This window comes from Schistocerca gregaria, chromosome 2 (assembly GCF_023897955.1).
Source record: "Schistocerca gregaria isolate iqSchGreg1 chromosome 2, iqSchGreg1.2, whole genome shotgun sequence".
In the NCBI taxonomy this organism is placed as follows: domain Eukaryota; kingdom Metazoa; phylum Arthropoda; class Insecta; order Orthoptera; family Acrididae; genus Schistocerca; species Schistocerca gregaria.
In genome coordinates this window covers 869,414,630-869,433,881 of record NC_064921.1, presented here as the reverse complement: position 1 = coordinate 869,433,881, position 19,252 = coordinate 869,414,630, and the positions used below count along the sequence as shown (strand labels likewise).

Below are 19,252 nucleotides of genomic sequence, written 5' to 3'. Positions count from 1 at the left end.
GAGTGTGCCGTCCATGTGTAGACTGGGGAAGGTGTGTGATCTATCAGAGTTTGACCGAGGGCACATTGTGATGGCCCGGATGGTCAGTAGGAGCATTTCAGTAGCTGAACCACATGTCGGGTGTTCGAGGAGTGCTTTGGTGTCTCCAACGTGTGGCAACACCTACGTGAAACCATGTCCAGATGTCGTGGGTTTGGACAGCCATCACGATTACAAACGTCGGACATCGTAGGCTGGATAAACTGGTAAAATAGGACAAGCGGCAAACTATAGCGGAACACCACGACATTGGCAACTACGACTGCAGTCGGCATGAGAACTTAGGCATTAGACGTTGGCACAGCAGCACAGCTGGCACGTTGCATGGTCTGATGAATCTCCACAGCTTCATCATGCTGATTGGAGGGTGAGAATCGTTGTCTTCCAGGGGAATAACTCCTAGACACCTGTACTGCGGGATGGAGGCAAGCTGGCAACGGCTCCGTTACGCTCTGTGGAACATTCACGTGAGCAACTATAGCTCTAGTGGAGCTCAAGCAAGGCACCATGATGGCCAAGGAGTATCGTACACTGGTCGCAGACCACGTACACCCCTTCATGATAGTCACGTTACCCAGCAGCAGTGGCATTTTTCAACAAGATAATACGCCATATCACATGGCCAGGAGCGCGATGGAGTGGTTCAAGGAACACAGTGGCGAGTTCTAATTGAGGTGCGGGTGCCTCCCCCCCTCCCCCCCTCTCCCCCCTCTCCTTCCCCCCCCCTCTCCCCGTAGATCTGAATATGATCGAACACAACTGGGCTGTGATTGAATGTGGTGTCAGAGCTCATCTCCCCCTCTCCGGAATTAATGGGAATTAGGTGAATTAAGTATGCAGAAGCGGCGCCAACTCCCTCCAGTGTCTTACGAATGGCTCATTGCTTCCCTGCCACAATGCATCGTGTGTTATTGGCGCCAAAGGAGTACATAACGACTATTAGGTGTATGGTTCAAATGGCTGTAAGCACTATGGGACTTCAGTCCCCTAGACTTAGAACTACTTAAACCTAACCAACCTAATGACATCACACACATCCATGCCCGATGCAGGATTCGAACCTGCGACCGTAGCAGCCGAGTGGTTCCGGACTGAAGTGCCTCGAACAGCTCGGCCACACCTACCGGTTAGGTGTTTGGTCATAATGTTCTGGCTGATCAGTGTAAACGCAGTTTTTGGTGGTGAATTTTAGAAAGTGGAAGGAAGATAAGAACTTAACATGTCATTCGCGGTGTAGTGTATTAAAAAGTACGGAAGAGTGGGAGTGAGCTGCAACAGCCAGTCATAGGCAGGCAAGGGTCTTATGATGTGCGAAGAAAAACATGGCTGACAGGTGTTGCAAAGCAGAGCCAGCTGGGTGTTATATAGCAACATCCAGCACTGTAGTATGCTAGCAGAAGAATGGAAGCCTTTCCTCACTTGCCATCATGGGACTGTTTAGAGTATGTGCCTTAAGCCCTAAACTAATAATCTGGAGTATATACTCAGCCATTTGTGTACTAAAATGTTGCCCTCTCAGTATCACAGCCGCCACCGCGAGCTTGACACCAGAAGAGAAATCCCAGAATGCACTGCAGGGTCTCCTAACATGGGACGGGACAGCCTGCCCTGAGTCACGAGAGCAGCCATTGCCAGAGCAGATAGCTGCCCTTCCCACTCGATGGAGGAAGGTCACGGCCACCTCTGCGGCATCGTCAGCTGCGCTGCCATGGTCGCAGATGGAGACGTCACTGACAGCAGCATTGGAGTGACGTCACACTCGGTCCCGTTCTTCACACTGTCAGCAATGCTGGATGTATATTGTTTAAAATGAGACACAATTGGACGCCTCCACCAACCTGTTCTTCATGTACTAAGGTTAATTGCACAAATCTACTGTAGTCCTGATGTCTAGTTTCACTCTCCTCAAGTGGCAATCCGTGGATCATCTATTAGTAGCGAAACATGCTACTATTCATCTACTGTCAATGGTCCCAGATTGGTAAGAAGTACTAAACCAGAGGAACGAGGTGTTCGTAAAATACCTCCTTAGAGGCTTAATAACTCTTCCTTGCGATTCTTGAAACAAATCCAATCTGGAGACTATTTATGGAGATGGTCGAAACCAATAACGTAAAAAGCGTGAATGGCTGACTTTGAAAATTAAAACTATTTGAACAAATATGGCAATTATCGCCGTCTCAAAACTGACAAGGTGTTGCACTTCATGCAATCTGTCCCTAGATTCCTGCAGAGGAAATTCTTATTAACCAGTTTTTTTAATAACATGATTTGTGCGTTAGTAAACAGATCAACAACTGACGACGAGAACAAGGAAGAAATCAAAGTTGCAAGCCATTTAATACATTTTTGATGCAGACGAGGAAATAATTTATATAATGTTATTGAAAGTGGACACCTAATTCTATATTATAGGCAACAAAAAGTGTTGCATCTCAGTTCCTTGCTTCCTAACTGAGAAGAAAATAAAGTATTTCATAACCTAATTTTATTTTAAAAATGGAAGCACAGACATGAAAATGTAATTCATTTTCAGAATGATACATACATTTTTCTTATTAAAAACTTTGTCCCTGCAAAATGAAATTTTAGACACACTTTATGTACGTGATAATATGCACGAAAGAAATGTCTAATATTCACGCTGGAACCGAACATGAGTACTTCTAATTCATTTACTGAACTAAACTGAAGAGCCAAAGAAACTGATACCCCTGCCTACTATCATGCACGGCCCCCGCGAGCACACAAAAGTGCCTACACACGACATGGCATGGACTGGACTAATGTCTGAATAGTGCTCGAGGAAATTGACACCGTGAATCCCTGTAGGGCTGTCCCTAAATCCGTAAGAGTACGAGGTGATTGAAATTTCCCATCCCAGATGTGCCCAATAACGTCCATGTCTGGGGAGTCTGATGACCAGCGGAAGTGTTTAAACTCAGGAGAGAGTTCCTAGAGCCACTCTGTAGCACTTCTGGGCGTGTGGGGTGTCGCATTGTCCTACTGGAATTGCCCAAGTCCGTCGGAATGCACGGTGGACGTGAATGGATGCAGATGATCAGACAGGGTGCTTACGTACGTGTCACCTGTCATTCGTATCTAGACGTATCAGCGCCCCCGTATCACTCCAACTACACAGGCCCCACACCATCACAGAGCCTCCACCAGCTTGCCCACTCCCTGTTGATAAGCAGGGCTCAAGGACTCATGAGATTGTCTCCACACCCGTACACGTCCAACCGCTCAATACAATTTGAAACAAGACTTGTCCGATGAGATATTTCCAGTCATCAAGAGTCCAATTTCTGCGTCGAAGAGCCCAGGTGAGGCGTAAAGCTTCGTGTAGTGTGCTCATCAAGGGTACACGGGTATTCAATGCTTCGTGTGCTGACACTTGTTGATGGCCCAGCATTTACATCTAGAATAATTTGCGGAAGGGTTGCACTTCTGTCACGTTCAATGATCCTCTTCAGTTGTAGTTGGTCCCGTTCTTGCAGGATCTCTTTCCGGCCGCAGCGATTGTGTTTTGATGTTTTACCGGATTCTTGATGTTTACGGTACACTCTTGATAAGGTCGTACCGGAATATCGCCACTTCTTAGCTACCTCTGAGATGCTGTGTCCCATCGCTCGTGCGCCGACTATAACACCATGTTCAAATCTCACTTGAATCTTGGTAACTGCGCCAGACACTTATCTTATACAGGCTTTGTCGACCGCAGCCGCGTATTCTGCCCTTTCACATCTCTATTTGAATACGTATGCCTATACCAATTTCTTTAGCGCTTCTGTGTAGAATGCCACTATGTTGCCCATTAACATACGTTATCCTTCACTGAAACTGAATCATAAGTGACAGTATGCGAAACAGGATACGCAAATAAACTTACAATGACTCCAGTAACCTGTAAATAAACGTATTCCCGTTATAATAAAAATCGTTTTCAGATGAACTGAGAAACACTTTCCTAATGCTGTTACAGGATGCCTGTCATGCACCACTGTGCTGTGGTATATCACTTTCCTGGGCTGTGGAGTCAACTACATGATCAGGAGCAACATCAACATCGCTATAGTCTCCATGGTGAAGAAACAATCGTCAGACGGGAGTGCAGTGGTCAGCGAATGCTATCACCCTGATTTCAACATAACCAGCAACTACACGCTTAACACGAGCCTTCCTCACGTCGAGCTAATCGACGATGATGATGAGGTAACTTTATGAGCAGTAATGAAAACTGACTATAAGAAATCGGAGCGGGTGTTACTCTAAAATTGGCTTCCATCTGTTGTTCGCCTCCTCACGATATGTAAATCCAAATTTCAATAATTCACCACTCCGCTCCTAAGAATCTTTAGGATCACTTAGTCAGCTGACTGATAACATTTTACAATTGAGACCGTGTCATAAGATATTTTAATTCGGTTGTTAATAAATGAAGAAACACAGGATCACAATCTTTTATTGATGACTACTGGTCGCTTACCATGCAGATCATCTTCGGATCTAATGTGGAACACGGAAATTACGTAAGTGTAACATTATAAACAATAACATCAGAGGTAGCATAACAAACATCAAAACATCTTGCAGCCCACACATTCCCGCCACCGCAAGGAGCAGTTTAACAGTGGTGCGAACGACGAAAAACTGACGTAAAGACACACAAATATTGTATTATTAGGTAAACATTCTTTTTAATTTTAACAAAGTTTCAATTTTGTTTGTTATTTGTATTTTATGACAGAAGAATTTATTGACTGTGCACAAGTCAAATGACCAGAAAACTACTTCCCCACTGCGTCTTTGTATTTACTTACGTACTTTTACTTTGAGAGCACTGTAAGTGGGTAACGCCACGTAGCGCTCTGTATGAAGATCACTGACTGTGCAGTGTGCAGTCTGTAGCTGGTTGACATTGTTGTAATCCTCGCCATTGTAGCGTTGGGCAGATGGTTGTGAACAGCGCGTAGCGTTGCGCAGTTGGAAGTGAGCCGCCAGCAGTGGTGGATGTGGGGAGAGAGATGGAATTTTGAGAGCGGACGATCTTTACCTGTGTCCAACAGAAAGTAAATTTGTAAGAATGGATGTCATGAACTGATATATATATATAATGACTTTTGAACACTATTAAGGTAAATACATTATTTGTTCTCTATCAAAATCTTTCATTTGCTAACTATGTCTATCAGTAGTTAGTGCCTTCAGTAGTTTGAATCTTTTATTTAGCTGGCAGTAGTGGCACTCGCTGCATTGCAGTAGTTAGAGTAACCAAGATTTTTGTGAGGTATAGTTTAATGTTAGTCAGGGCCATTCTTTTGTAGGGATTATTGAAAGTCAGATTCCGTTGCGCTAAAAATATTGTCAGTTGAAGCACAGTCTTGTACAATTTTTCTAAGGGGACGTTTCAGCACCAACGACTTTGCAACGACTACAGCCTCTATTTCCTCAAGAAGTAACTGTACAACGGATGTTGATGGCTGATGGGTACTTCGGACGAGAATTTATTCACTTTGTGTCTTAATTGCATGGTCCTGGTCCGCAGCTCGTGGTCGTGCGGTAGCGTTCCCGCTTCCCATGCCCGAGTCCCGGGTTCGATTCCTGGCGGGGTCAGGGATTTTCTCTCCCTCGTGATGACTGGGTGTTGTGTGCTGTCCTTAGGTTAGTTAGGTTTAAGTAGCTAAGTCCCATAGTGCTCAGAGCCATTTGAACCATTTTGAACATGGTCCTGTCAAACTATTATGACCAGCGCTATGTTTGACGTTAACGTGCAGTAAATACTCACAGGCTGCGGGTGGCACTACTGAAGTGGAGGGTATATAAAGTGTGCTGGGGATGCCGAAAACAGTGCAGTCATTGGCGTAATGACGAAACGGAGCGATTTATCTGACGTCGAAAAGGGCATGATCACTGGTTTTTGGACTAATAGTAGAAGTATTTCCGAAACGGCTGAATTTGTAAACTGTTGGGTGTCGCCATGGTTAACGTATACTGTGCATGGCAAATTGGCGCTACCCAAAACCGGCGCCAAGTAAACTGCGTTGTACCACAGGCCATAGATAGGGGTGCAAGACCGCTGTAGGGATGTGTACGGGCGAACAGACGTGCAACCGTTGAGCAACTGACCGCCCAGAAGAACCACGGGGTTGCCAAAAAGTCTCCTCGAAGTCCGTTCAGGGAACGTTACTGTGTTCGCGCCTCCGCAGCAGGCGCGTGCTTCATGTATGAAGGCTGGAATTTCCATGCTACTACCGCAACTGGACATCCACACAGTACAGACAGTGGCCCTTTCAAATGAGTCATATTTTATGCTCCATCGGACAGATGGCCATTGGCGTTCATGGCTTGAAATCTCTGAAAGCAAACTATCTGCAACAGGTGTTGGAAGGGTCCTGGCAGGCGGGAGTGTTAGTCTGTGGAATGTTTTCATGACATTTTCTGGATGATATCGTCATTTTGGAAGGCACAAAGGTTCAACCCAAGTATGCGGTCATCCTTTTCCATCCCTACTTCGTTTTTCGTTGGCATGATGGCTTTTACCAGCAGGACAATGCTCACAGTGTACGTGCGTGGTTTCAAGAGCACCAGGACGAGTTTGCTGTTCTCCCCTGGCCACAAAGACTCTTGATTTAAGCCCAATTGAGAGTCCGTGAGACCACATCTATCGGGCTGTTGCTGACACGGATCCTCAACTGAGAAATCGAGCGCAGTTGGCCACAGCACTGGAGTCTACATAGCTCCCTGTCAGTACCTTCTAGAATATCATTGACTCTCTTCTTGTACATATGCGCTGCAAAAGTTGCTTCTTCAGGTTTCTTACAGATGATCACATTTTCACTGCTTTAAAAACTCATAAATAAGCTCCTAGCACTAGAAATGCTTGCTTAAGATGCCAGTAAGGCAGATCGATCAAAATTTGTCTGTATTAGCAAGGTTAGTGTAGATGGAGAAGGATGGGAAAGGAGTATGTCAGTAACCTTACCGAACGAACCATACCCTCATTCACTTCACGTGATTTAATAAGACAAGGGAAATTTAAATGAGAATGGCTGGCTTGGGTTTGAATTCCACGCCAAAAACGAATCTTAATTTGAGGGGTAGGGTCTCGGTACAATTACTATTATATTATTTTCCTTTTTCGTGATCAGTCTTCCGTCTGGTTTCATATGACCCGCCACAAATTCGTCACCCAAGCAAACCTCTTCATCTCAAGATTAGCGCTTGCATCCTACATCCTCAGTTATTTGTTGGATATTTTCCAGTCTGTCTTCCCCGTACAGTTACCTTCTACTGTGTACTCAAGTATCATGTAAATTAATCTGACATCTTAACAAATGTCCCATCATCGTGGTCATTCTTCGTGTCAGTGTTCACTACATGTCTCCCTCACTGATTCCGCAGGAAGCCTCATCATTTCTTGTCTGACTCATCCACCTAATTGTCAACACACTTCCGCACTTCAAAAGCTTAGATTCTTCAAAAGCTTAGATTCTTTTATTTCCCAGTTTCCCACAGTCCGTGACTCACTTTCTTCTATTTCTGTGTCCCAAACATAATTCTCGGGAATGTTGGAAATGTTCCTTCACAGAGAAAACCTTCCAAGCAGTGCTAGGCGCCTGCAAGGAGGCAAATGGCGCTATAGGTGTATCAAGTGTTTGCCTACCTGCAGGTACTTAGCAATCCTTTATAATTTTTCTCTGTAAAGGCACATTTTTAAATTCGCAATAAATGGGGGCCGATGTTGTCAAATTGGGGAGAACTGGTGGGGGGGAATGGTGTTAGAGGGAACCTTTTCTGTTTATTCATACATGTCAGTTTCACATATGCCTGTGATCACGCCACAGGAGGGAATGAAACAGGAGTACTGAAAAATGCGTCATTTTATCCATTTCGTCGTCTTGCCCATTTCGTCGTCTTGCCCATTTCGTCGTCTTGCCCATTTCGTCGTCTTGCCCATTTCGTCGTCTTGCCCATTTCGTCGTCTTGCCCATTTCGTCGTCTTGCCCATTTCGTCGTCTTGCCCATTTCGTCGTCTTGCCCATTTCGTCGTCTTGCCCATTTCGTCGTCTTGCCCATTTCGTCGTCTTGCCCATTTCGTCGTCTTGCCCATTTCGTCGTCTTGCCCATTTCGTCGTCTTGCCCATTTCGTCGTCTTGCCCATTTCGTCGTCTTGCCCATTTCGTCGTCTTGCCCATTTCGTCGTCTTGCCCATTTCGTCGTCTTGCCCATTTCGTCGTCTTGCCCATTTCGTCGTCTTGCCCATTTCGTCGTCTTGCCCATTTCGTCGTCTTGCCCATTTCGTCGTCTTGCCCATTTCGTCGTCTTGCCCATTTCGTCGTCTTGCCCATTTCGTCGTCTTGCCCATTTCGTCGTCTTGCCCATTTCGTCGTCTTGCCCATTTCGTCGTCTTGCCCATTTCGTCGTCTTGCCCATTTCGTCGTCTTGCCCATTTCGTCGTCTTGCCCATTTCGTCGTCTTGCCCATTTCGTCGTCTTGCCCATTTCGTCGTCTTGCCCATTTCGTCGTCTTGCCCATTTCGTCGTCTTGCCCATTTCGTCGTCTTGCCCATTTCGTCGCCACATTGAAATAACGCCTTTTTTGTTACGATTGAGTGTCGGAAACTTTTCGAGGTATACAAGGACACAGTCACCGTTCTTGTAAAAGATCTTTACCAGCATCGTATGATCGTTCATTGGGGACAGTCATGTTGGGCGTCTCGGTCGTAAACTAAGCAACAACCGCGTGCCGCGCATATGACACTTTCGGAACCATCTATAAATAAGAATTTCGTTAATTATTTTCCCCCGACGTCCCCCCCCTCCGACGTTTCCCCCTGCGTCAACAGTCTTATGCGAATTCGACGTAATTCTGAGCAATGGTTCCCTTTCTACAGCATTACGACACAGGAAAAGCACTAAAAGGTCGCTGGTTCTTACCTTCTTACCTCCATAGTATTTCTTTCCAGATAGTAAACAGTGTGTGTACCAAGTTTGGTTGAATCGATCTAGAGGGTGAGGAGTCTTTCATCCACATTTTTGCACACATACGCAAGATATCACATCTACATTTATACTATGCAAGCCAGCCAACGGTGTGTGGCGGAGGGCACTTTACGTGCCACTGTCATTGCCTCCCTTTCCTGTTCCAGTCGCGTATGGTTCGCGGGAAGAACGACTGCCGGAAAGCTTCCGTGCGCCCTCGAATCTCTCTTATTTTACATTCGTGATCTCCTCGGGAGGTATAAGTGGGGGGGGGGGGGGGAGAAGGGAGAGGGTAGGAAGCAATATACTCGATACCTCATCCAGAAACGCACCCTCTCGAAACCTGGACAGCAAGCTACACCGCGATGTAGAGCGCCTCTCTTGCAGAGTCCGCCACTTGAGTTTGCTGAACATCTCCGTAACGCTATCACGATTACCAAATAACCCTGTGACGAAACGCGCCGCTCTCCTTTGTACCTTCTCTATCTCCTCTGTCAACCTGACCTGGTACGGATCCCACACTAATGAGCAATACTAAAGTACAGGCCGAACGATTTTCTAATGCTGCAGCTTCTCTGTATACTACAGCATCATCCGCAAAAATCTGCATGGAACTTCCGACACTATCACACATTTTACACACAACTCACATTTCACCTATATCCCTAGCGAATTTCTCCTCCAGTTCGGTTTTCACTCAGCTCAATTTTTATGTCGTCCTGTCTCCTGAGCTGGGTGTCATCCGATGACATAATTTTTTAGCCACATTCAGCGCGATACGTGACTACAGTCTGCGAAATGTGTTGCCAATAAAATTAGTAGCAAATAACTATAAAATCAAAACTTCACGCTTGCTGAGACTGTTTCACTGCATGAACAGCGAAAATATAGTAACAAACCTTTTTACTGCCTTTTTGCAGAGGTCAGCGAGAAGCAGTTTCGTACAAACTGGAAGTTGTGTACAGTTAAAGTACTAAGTGGTCCCATTCTCAAATACTGGATGAATAAATTCTGGGTATGTGCACGTCATGGGCTGTCACCGCAAAGGCTCAGGCGGCGATTTTGGAGGACCCGGCGCAATCGCTGGGGAAATTGGCGTCAGTACTGAATGTCAGTGAGCGAACATTGCGTCAGATAGCAGGGGAGGGCCTTGTGGCGAAACAAGTGCTGTGTCGTATGAGAGATAGAGGTGAGCGATTGCGCCGAGACTCACCCAAGTTCTCTGATACTAGAGCCACGTCACCATAACGCGTCTGTGCGTGACACACAAGTATGCACCATAATTTAAGAATGAAGCTAAAAATTAAAGTTGCTTTTCCAAATTTGGTCAACATATGCAACAGTACATTGTTTTAAGTGTCAAATCTGAGAGTGATCACACGACTCTATCCCTAAACACATTGTTTAAGAAAAAACAAGTTGCGCTAAATAACAAAGCTATAAGACCAAAAAATCGGCCACATTGTGCAGATGTCAAAATTAACTGGTATAAGTCTCAACTTGATTAGAGCAATATTTTGGTCAGAATCCATGTTTTGAAGAAAAATTGAAGGCGCTGAATATTACAGTTAGAAATATGAAAATGTGTATGACGTTTCAGTTTAGTATAAAAATGAGACTCCATTAAGCTACCTCTATTACTTATCGAATAATTTACTGAAAACGTGATTTGGAACAAAAGCGTCCATAAGCCTATTTGTAGTAGATCGTTGTTTATAATAATGATAGAAAGTTTTGATTAGAGCACCCGATGAAATCCATTAGACAGAGCTATACCAAGTTTCAAGACTTTGATGTAAATAAAAATCAATAAAAGATCTCTCAAAGTTGTGGTTCAGAGGTCATGTTCTACGTTGCGTTCTAAAAATTCTACACGGCCAAGTTTAAATGCAGGCGCGCCAAAACTTATTCTGTGATCAAACCCTACTTACCTGCATTCATGCAAAAATTCTACATTAATACACGATAGTGTTATAAAACTGTGTCCGTTCGGCGAAAGCAGCCATTTAGGTACTGATACTTGGGTATAGAGTGGATGGCAGGTGTTCCGTCGGCCATCCTATGCCCCCGTGTATAAATACGGGGTAAGAGGCAGTGAATAGAGTTCACTTCGCACACAGCTACCGTAAGGTCCGCGTCAGTCAAACGCCTGAGTACGCGCTGCTTGGGTGACGTCACAGCCAAGCTGCAACTAAACTCGTTTTCGGTACAAACTGGAAGTGAACTCCTGATGATTGTACACCGTCCTGGATCGCTCAGATTTCGCAGAAGTAACTGTTAGTGCCCGGCCTGCAATATTAACAAATCCGCGCGCCAAGTAGTGACAATTATTCAATTATTTTCACTTTTGTGGCGAGCAATTATTTTGATAATCAGACGTCAGGGCGAAAGACTATTTAATGGGAACTGATCATGATGCTGTTTAGGTTAGAGAGATTTCCATTATAATCTCGCCGAGTAAACAGAATAGAAGTAACTCTTTCAGAGGGCTGGACAAGAATGTCGACTTGCGGACTGGAAACTATGGTCAGTATGTTCTCCATCGCTTTCTGGCTGATCACAGAAATCGTTATGAGGCTCTCGTAGAAAAAGACCGCGCTGCCGCCTCACAGCCTCATACGAGCCATTTAGTCCAAAACTAGCTGTCGGAGGTGTGTGTGTGTGTGTGTGTGTGTGTGTGTGTGTGTGTGTGTGTGTGTGTGTGTGTGTGTGTGTGTGTATTTACATATAAATAGTAGTATCTTTAAAGACTAACTGAGCGTGCTGATGGCCGCGGTCAGCCGTCTTCAGGCTGCGGCCTCGGAGTGTAGCGGCAGTGGGGAGTCTGGTGCGTCGCAAGGTACACCCCAGGTGTTACATGCTTCACCCACTGTCCGTGCTGTCGAAACATCTTCGCGCGTACCGGGCGCGGTTGGGCCACCCTCTCCCCAAGGGGAGTGGCGGGTTCAGCGGCGTTCGCGGCGCACGAGGCGGAGGGTAAATGTGGAGGCTGGCCGTGGGGCATCGCCCGCACTGCCTGTGAGTGGACATGTGGCTGCTCCTTCAGCAAGGTCCGAGCAGGCACACGGTGGGAGGGGTTTATTAGTTATTGGGAGCTCCAACGTCAGGCGGGTGATGGAGCCCCTTAGGGAAATAGCGGAAAGGTCGGGGAAGAAGGCCAGTGTTCACTCTGTCTGCTTGCCGGGGGGTCTCATCCGAGATGTGGAGGAGGCCCTACCGGCGGCGATAGAGAGCACTGGGTGCACCCGACTGCAAATTGTTGCTCATGTCGGCACCAATGACTCCTGCCGTCTGGGTTCAGAGGTCATCCTCAGTTCGTACAGGCGGTTGGCGGAGTTGAAGGCGGAAAGCCTCGCTCGCGGGGTGGAATCTGAGCTAACTATTTGTAGTATCGTTCCCAGAACCGATCGCGGTCCTCTGGTTTGGAGCCGAGTGGAAGGCTTAAACCAGAGGCTCAGACGAGTCTGCGGAGAGCTGGGGTGCAAATTTCTCGACCTCCGCTATCGGGTGGAGAAATGTAGGGTCCCCCTGAATAGGTCAGGCGTGCACTACACGCCGGAAGCGATTACGAGGGTAGCGGAGTACGTGTGGAGTGCACATGGGGTTTTTTTAGGTTAGAGAATTCCCTCCCTAGGCCCGACAAGACGCCTCCTGAGAGCGGCAAGGCAGGAGTAGGCAAAATGCAACAAGGAATAACAATATTAATGTGCTAATAGTAAACTGCAGGAGCGTCTATAGAAAGGTCCCAGAACTGCTCTCATTAATAAACGGTCACAACGCCCATATAGTACTAGGAACAGAAAGTTGGCTGAAACCACATGTAAACAGTAATGAAATCCTAAACTCAGATTGGAATGTATACCGCAGAGATCGGCTGGACAGTGAAGGGGGAGGGCGTGTTTATAGCGATAAGAAGTGCAATAGTATCGAAGGAAATTGACGGAGATTCGAATTGTGAAATGATTTGGGTGAAGGTCACGGTTAAAGCAGGCTCAGACATGGTAATTGGATGTCTATATAGGCCCCCGGGCTCAGCAGCTGTTGTGGCTCAGCACCTGAAGAATAATTTGGAAAATATTTCGAGTAGATTTCCCCACCATGTTATAGTTCTGGGTGGAGATTTTAATTTGCCGGATATAGACTGGGAGACGCAAACGTTCATAACGGGTGGCAGGGACAAAGAATCCAATGAAATATTTTTAAGTGCTTTATCTGAAAACTACCTTGAGCAGTTAAACAGAAAACCGACTCGTGGCGATAACATATTAGACCTTCTGGTGACAAACAGACCCGAACTATTTGAATCAGTTAATGCAGAACAGGGAATCAGCGATCATAAAGCGGTTACTGCATCGATGATTTCAGCCGTAAATAGAAATATTAGAAAAGGTAGGAAGATTTTTCTGTTTAGCAAAAGTGACAAAAAGCAGATTACAGAGTACCTGACGGCTCAACACAAAAGTTTTGTCTCAAGTGCAGATAGTGTTGAGGATCAGTGGACAAAGTTCAAAACCATGGTACAATATGCGTTAGATGAGTATGTGCCAAGCAAGATCGTAAGAGATGGAAAAGAGCCACCGTGGTACAACAACCGAGTTAGAAAACTGCTGCGGAAGCAAAGGGAACTTCACAGCAAACATAAACATAGCCAAAGCCTTGCAGACAAACAAAAATTACGCGAAGCGAAATGTAGTGTGAGGAGGGCTATGCGAGAGGCTTTCAATGAATTCGAAAGTAAAGTTCTATGTACTGACTTGGCAGAAAATCCTAAGAAATTTTGGTCCTATGTCAAAGCGGTAGGTGGATCAAAACAAAATGTCCAGACACTCTGTGACCAAAATGGTACTGAAACAGAGGATGACAGACTAAAGGCCTAAATACTAAATGTCTTCTTCTAAAGCTGTTTCACAGAGGAAGACTGCTCTGTGCTTCCTTCTCTAGATTGTCGCACAGTTGACAAAATGGTAGATATCGAAGTAGACGACAGAGGGATAGAGAAACAATTAAAATCGCTCAAAAGAGGAAAGGCCGCTGGTCCTGATGGGATACCAGTTCGATTTTACACAGAGTACGCGAAGGAACTTGCCCCCCCCTTCTTGCAGCGTTGTACCGTAGGTCTCTAGAAGAGCGAAGCGTTCCAAAGGATTGGAAAAGGGCACAGGTCATCCCCGTTTTCAAGAAGGGACGTCGAACAGATGTGCAGAACTATAGACCTATATCTCTAACGTCGATCAGTTGTAGAATTTTGGAACACGTATTATATTCGAGTATACTGTCTTTTCTGGAGACTAGAAATCTACTCTGTAGGAATCAGCATGGGTTTCGAAAAAGACGGTCGTGTGAAACCCAGCTCGCGCTATTCGTCCACGAGACTCAGAGGGCCTTAGATACGGGTTCACAGGTAGATGCCTTGTTTCTTGACTTCCGGAAGGCGTTTGACACAGTTCCCCACAGTCGTTTAATGAACAAAGTAAGAGCATACGGACTATCTGATCAATTGTGTGATTGGATTGAGGAGTTCCTAGATAACAGAACGCAGCATGTCATTCTCAATGGAGAGAAGTCTTCCGAAGTAAGAGTGATTTCAGGTGTGCCGCAGGGGAGTGTCATAGGACCGTTGCTATTCACAATATACATAAATGACCTGGTGGATGACATCGGAAGTTCACTGAGGCTTTTTGCAGAAGATGCTGTGGTGTATCGAGAGGTTGCAACAATGGAAAATTGTACTGAAATGCAGGAGGATCTGCAGCGAATTAACGCATGGTGCACGGAATGGCAATTGAATCTCAATGTAGACAAATGTAATGTGATGCGAATACATAGAAAGATAGGTCCCTTATCATTTAGCTACAAAATAGCAGGTCAGCAACTGGAAGCAGTTAATTCCATAAATTATCTGGGAGTACGCATTAGGGGTGATTTAAAATGGAATGATCATACAAAGTTGATCGTCGGTAAAGCAGATACCAGACTGAGATTCATTGGGAGAATCCTAAGGAAATGCAATCCGACAACAAAGGAAGTAGCTTACAATACGCTTGTTCGCCCACTGCTTGAATACTGCTCAGCAGTGTGGGATCCGCACCAGATAGGGTTGATAGAAGAGATAGAGAAGATCCAACGGAGAGCAGCGCGCTTCGTTACAGGATCATTTAGTAATCGCGAAAGCGTTACGGAGATGATAAACTCCAGTGGAAGACTGCAGGAGAGACGCTCAGTAGCTCGGTACGGGCTTTTGTTAAAGCTCCGAGAACATACCTTCACCGAAGAGTCAAGCAGTATATTGCTCCCTCCTACGTATATCTCGCGAAGAGACCATGAGGATAAAATCAGAGAGATTAGAGCCCACACAGAAGCATACCGACAATCCTTCTTTCCACGTACAATACGAGACTGGAATAGAAGGGAGAACCGATAGAGGTACTCAGGGTACCCTCCGCCACACAGTCAGGTGGTTTGCGGAGTATGGATGTAGATGTAGACTCGATGTAACCTCCCTGGAGCCCCAATGACCGCCTCCAATCTTGTCCTGAAGCGACTGCGCACACTTTTTAAAACAGCGCGAATGCTGCTTCGATGGCGGTGCGCAGCAATGCGGCAATAGAGTGCCTCGTCTTATTAGTAGTTCTTTCGACCACGCTCCAAACATACTGTTAGGAGTCCACCACTCCTTTGACCGAAACATCTCAACATTATCCGAGAGCCAGTTTTGGACTAAATAGCTCGCATGAGGTCCTCCTGCTATCCGACGCATTGTTCGCTCGCTGACATCCAAATTCTGTTGCTAGTTTCCTCGTCGTTTGCTTCGGGTCCTCCGATATCATCGCTTGAGCCTCTTCGACGACTGCCGCAGTTCGTGGCACGCGTTTCCTAGAGTGAGGTTTCCTCGCCGGCTTAACGATACTTCCGCAGACTTTCCCGAAGCATTATACTTGGCCAAAATGTCGTGACCAGTTCATTTGTTGCCAGAAGAATCAAACTACACTCCTGGAAATTGAAATAAGAACATCGTGAATTCATTGTCCCAGGATTCCTGGGGTCAGATACATCACATGATAACACTGACAGAACCACAGGCACATAGACACAGGCAACAGAGCATGCACAATGTCGGCACTAGTACAGTGTATATCCGCCTTTCGCAGCAATGCAGGCTGCTATTCTCCCATGGAGACGATCGTAGAGATGCTGGATGTAGTCCTGTGGAACGGCTTGCCATGCCATATCCACCTGGCGCCTCAGCGTTCGTGCTGGACGTGGAGACCGCGTGAGACGACGCTTCATCCAGTCCCAAACATGTTCAATGGGGGACAGATCCGGAGATCTTGCTGGCCAGGGTAGTTGACTTACACCTTCTAGAGCACGCTGTGTGGCACGGAATACATGCGGACGTGCATATTCCTGTTGGAACAGCAAGTTCCCTTGCCGGTCTAGGAATGGTAGAACGATGGGTTCGATGACGGTTTGGATGTACCGTGCACTATTCAGTGTCCCCTCGACGATCACCAGAGGTGTACGGCCAGTGTAAGAGATCGCTCCCCATACCATGGTGCTGGGTTTTGGCCCTGTGTGCCTCGGTCGTATGCAGTCCTGATTGTGGCGCTCACCTGCACGGCGCCAAACACGCATATGACCATCATTGGCACCAAGGCAGAAGCGACTCTCATCGCTGAAGACGACACGTCTCCATTCGTCCCTCCATTCACGCCTGTCGCGACACCACTGGAGGCGAGCTGCACGATGTTGGGGCGTGAGCGGAAGACGGCCTAACGGTGTGCGGGACCGTAGCCTAGCTTTATGGAGACGGTTGCGAATGGTCCTCGCCGATACCCCAGGAGCAACAGTGTCCCTAATTTGCTGGGAAGTGGCGGTGCGGTCCCCTACGGCACTTCGTAGGATCCTACGGTCTTGGCGTGCATCCGTGCGTCGCTGCGGTCCGGTCCCAGGTCGACGGGCACATGCACCTTCCGCCGACCACTGGCGACAACATCGATGTACTGTGGAGACCTCACGCCCCACGTGTTGAGCAATTCGGCGGTACGTCCATCCGGCCTCCCGCATGCCCACTATACGCCCTCGCTCAAAGTCCGTCAACTGCACATACGGTTCACGTCCACGCTGTCGCGGCATGCTACCAGTGTTAAAGACTGCGATGGAGCTCCGTATGCCACGGCAAACTGGCTGACACTGACGGCGGCGGTGCACAAATGCTGCGCAGCTAGCGCCATTCGACGGCCAACACCACGGTTCCTGGTGTGTCCGCTGTGCCGTGCGTGTGATCATTGCTTGTACAGCCCTCTCGCAGTGTCCGGAGCAAGTATGGTGGGTCTGACACACCGGTGTCAATGTGTTCTTTTTTCCATTTCCAGGAGTGTATTTCAATGGGCGAAGACTGTTGATAATCGCGGCTTTTTGGTTGTACTTCGCACTTGTTAAAAAAATGGTTCAAATGGCTCTGAGAACTATGGGACTTAAAACTATGGTCATCAGTCACGCGCCCGGGTTCCTGGGTTCGATTCCCGGCGGGGTCAGGGATTTTCTCTGCCTCCTGATGACTGGGTGTTTTGTGATGTCCTTAAGTTAGTTAGATTTAAGTAGTTCTAACAACTTAAACCTAAGGACATCGCACAACACCCAGTCATCAGAAGGCAGAGAAAATCCCTGACCCCGCCGGGAATCGAACCCGGGAACCCGGGTGCGGGAAGCGAGAACGCTACCGCACGACCACGAGCTGCGGACACTCCACACTTGTTCGTAATCTCACAGCCATTTGGAGGTTCTGACTGTATGAGATGCCTATGTTTTTCGAGCACGCCAATCGCGACATTCGGCGGAATTAAGATATGGAGGGAAATTCACATTGAAATTTGTCCGAAATTAAGCATCGCACCCTGTGCGTGCGCGCTCACACTCGCTCACACTCACACACACACTCTCTCTCTCTCTCTCTCTCTCTCTCTCTCTCTCTCTCTCTCTCTCTCTCTCTCTCTTTCATTGCAGATTGACCAGTACTAAACTTCCCTGAGGGTTTCAATTAGCTTCCTCTACAAAGAGTTCTCTTAAGCGTCTAGAATCTAAATTGATCGCATAAACACAGTTTCGTATTTTCTGGGTTTCCACAGCACTCACAGCTGCCTCCAGAAGTACAGCGCGCAGTTCTGTCACATTTTATGACATTTAGATAGTGCTCACAACTATTCCTGTTGATCGCGGGTCATCGCTACGAGACTGTTATTCGGTGTTACATGTTCCACTAAGCGACTTGATGTTAGATGGACACACAAGCCGTAAACTTGCACTGAGCCTACGGGGCACGTTGACGTGCGGAAGAGTGGCGCAAGTCGCATTGTGCAACTCACGATTGGTGACGTGGGACGCCCTTCCTGGCCATTCTACTGGATATTACTGAGAATGTTGGTTTCATTTTACAGCTTTTGCACAGGTGCTCAAGAGCATCGGAAAAGAAATTAGAGATGAAATCTCTCTCTCTCCCTCACACACACACACACACACACACACACACACACACACACACACACACACACACACACGAAAGTGTTGAAAAGTCGTTTTAGCAAATTATAAACTTGTTCTTTTCAAAACTCATGAATGAATTTCAATCATGTTTTTCAGAACAGATTTGACTGGGACGAACATGAACAAAACGTTGTCATGGGAGCATTTTTCTGGCTCTACTGGGCAGCGCAGGTACCTGGAGGAATGATGGGTCAATACTACGGCACAAAGATAGTATTTGGCTTCAGCAACTTCATGATTTCCTTAACAACATTACTAATACCACTTTTTGCGTCACTTGACTACAGAGCTCTGGTGGCCCTCAGGGTTTTCCAGGGAATTTGTGGGGTGAGTACATGTCTTATTCGAGATAGCTAATTACATATGAACAACTGGTTGTTTATAAATGCCAAATGAACAATCTTCGTATCTAGAATAAATATAAAGTTTGAAGAAATTTTATGAAAATGGAATTTACGAGGGTCATTCTAAAAATACAGAACATTTGTTTCCCCCAGACAGTTTTATTCAAGATCATGAAAGAAAACTTATTTTGGGTTATTTTGATATCTTAGTAATTTTTATGCGTTGTTGCCGTTCAGATGTAAACGTTTGTCGTATTGCTCCACGTGCTTTGTTGTTGCCTAAACAGAGACGAGACGCCTTGTTATTAAACGGGACTGTACTTTTTGTCGTTCCATGTCCTGTTG

At 46.4% G+C, this 19,252-nt stretch overlaps 1 protein-coding gene across 2 annotated transcripts in view; it reads left to right on the top strand.

Moving 5' to 3' along the window:
• LOC126335259 (sialin-like) overlaps positions 1-19,252 on the top strand; it is a 138,350-nt gene that overhangs the window by 69,953 nt on the left and 49,145 nt on the right. For both annotated transcript variants that reach the window (XM_049998303.1, XM_049998302.1), the window contains exons 2-3: positions 4,025-4,254; positions 18,660-18,890. In XM_049998303.1, the coding sequence (XP_049854260.1) occupies positions 4,025-4,254; positions 18,660-18,890 (461 nt within the window). The remainder of the gene's footprint in view (positions 1-4,024; positions 4,255-18,659; positions 18,891-19,252) is intronic.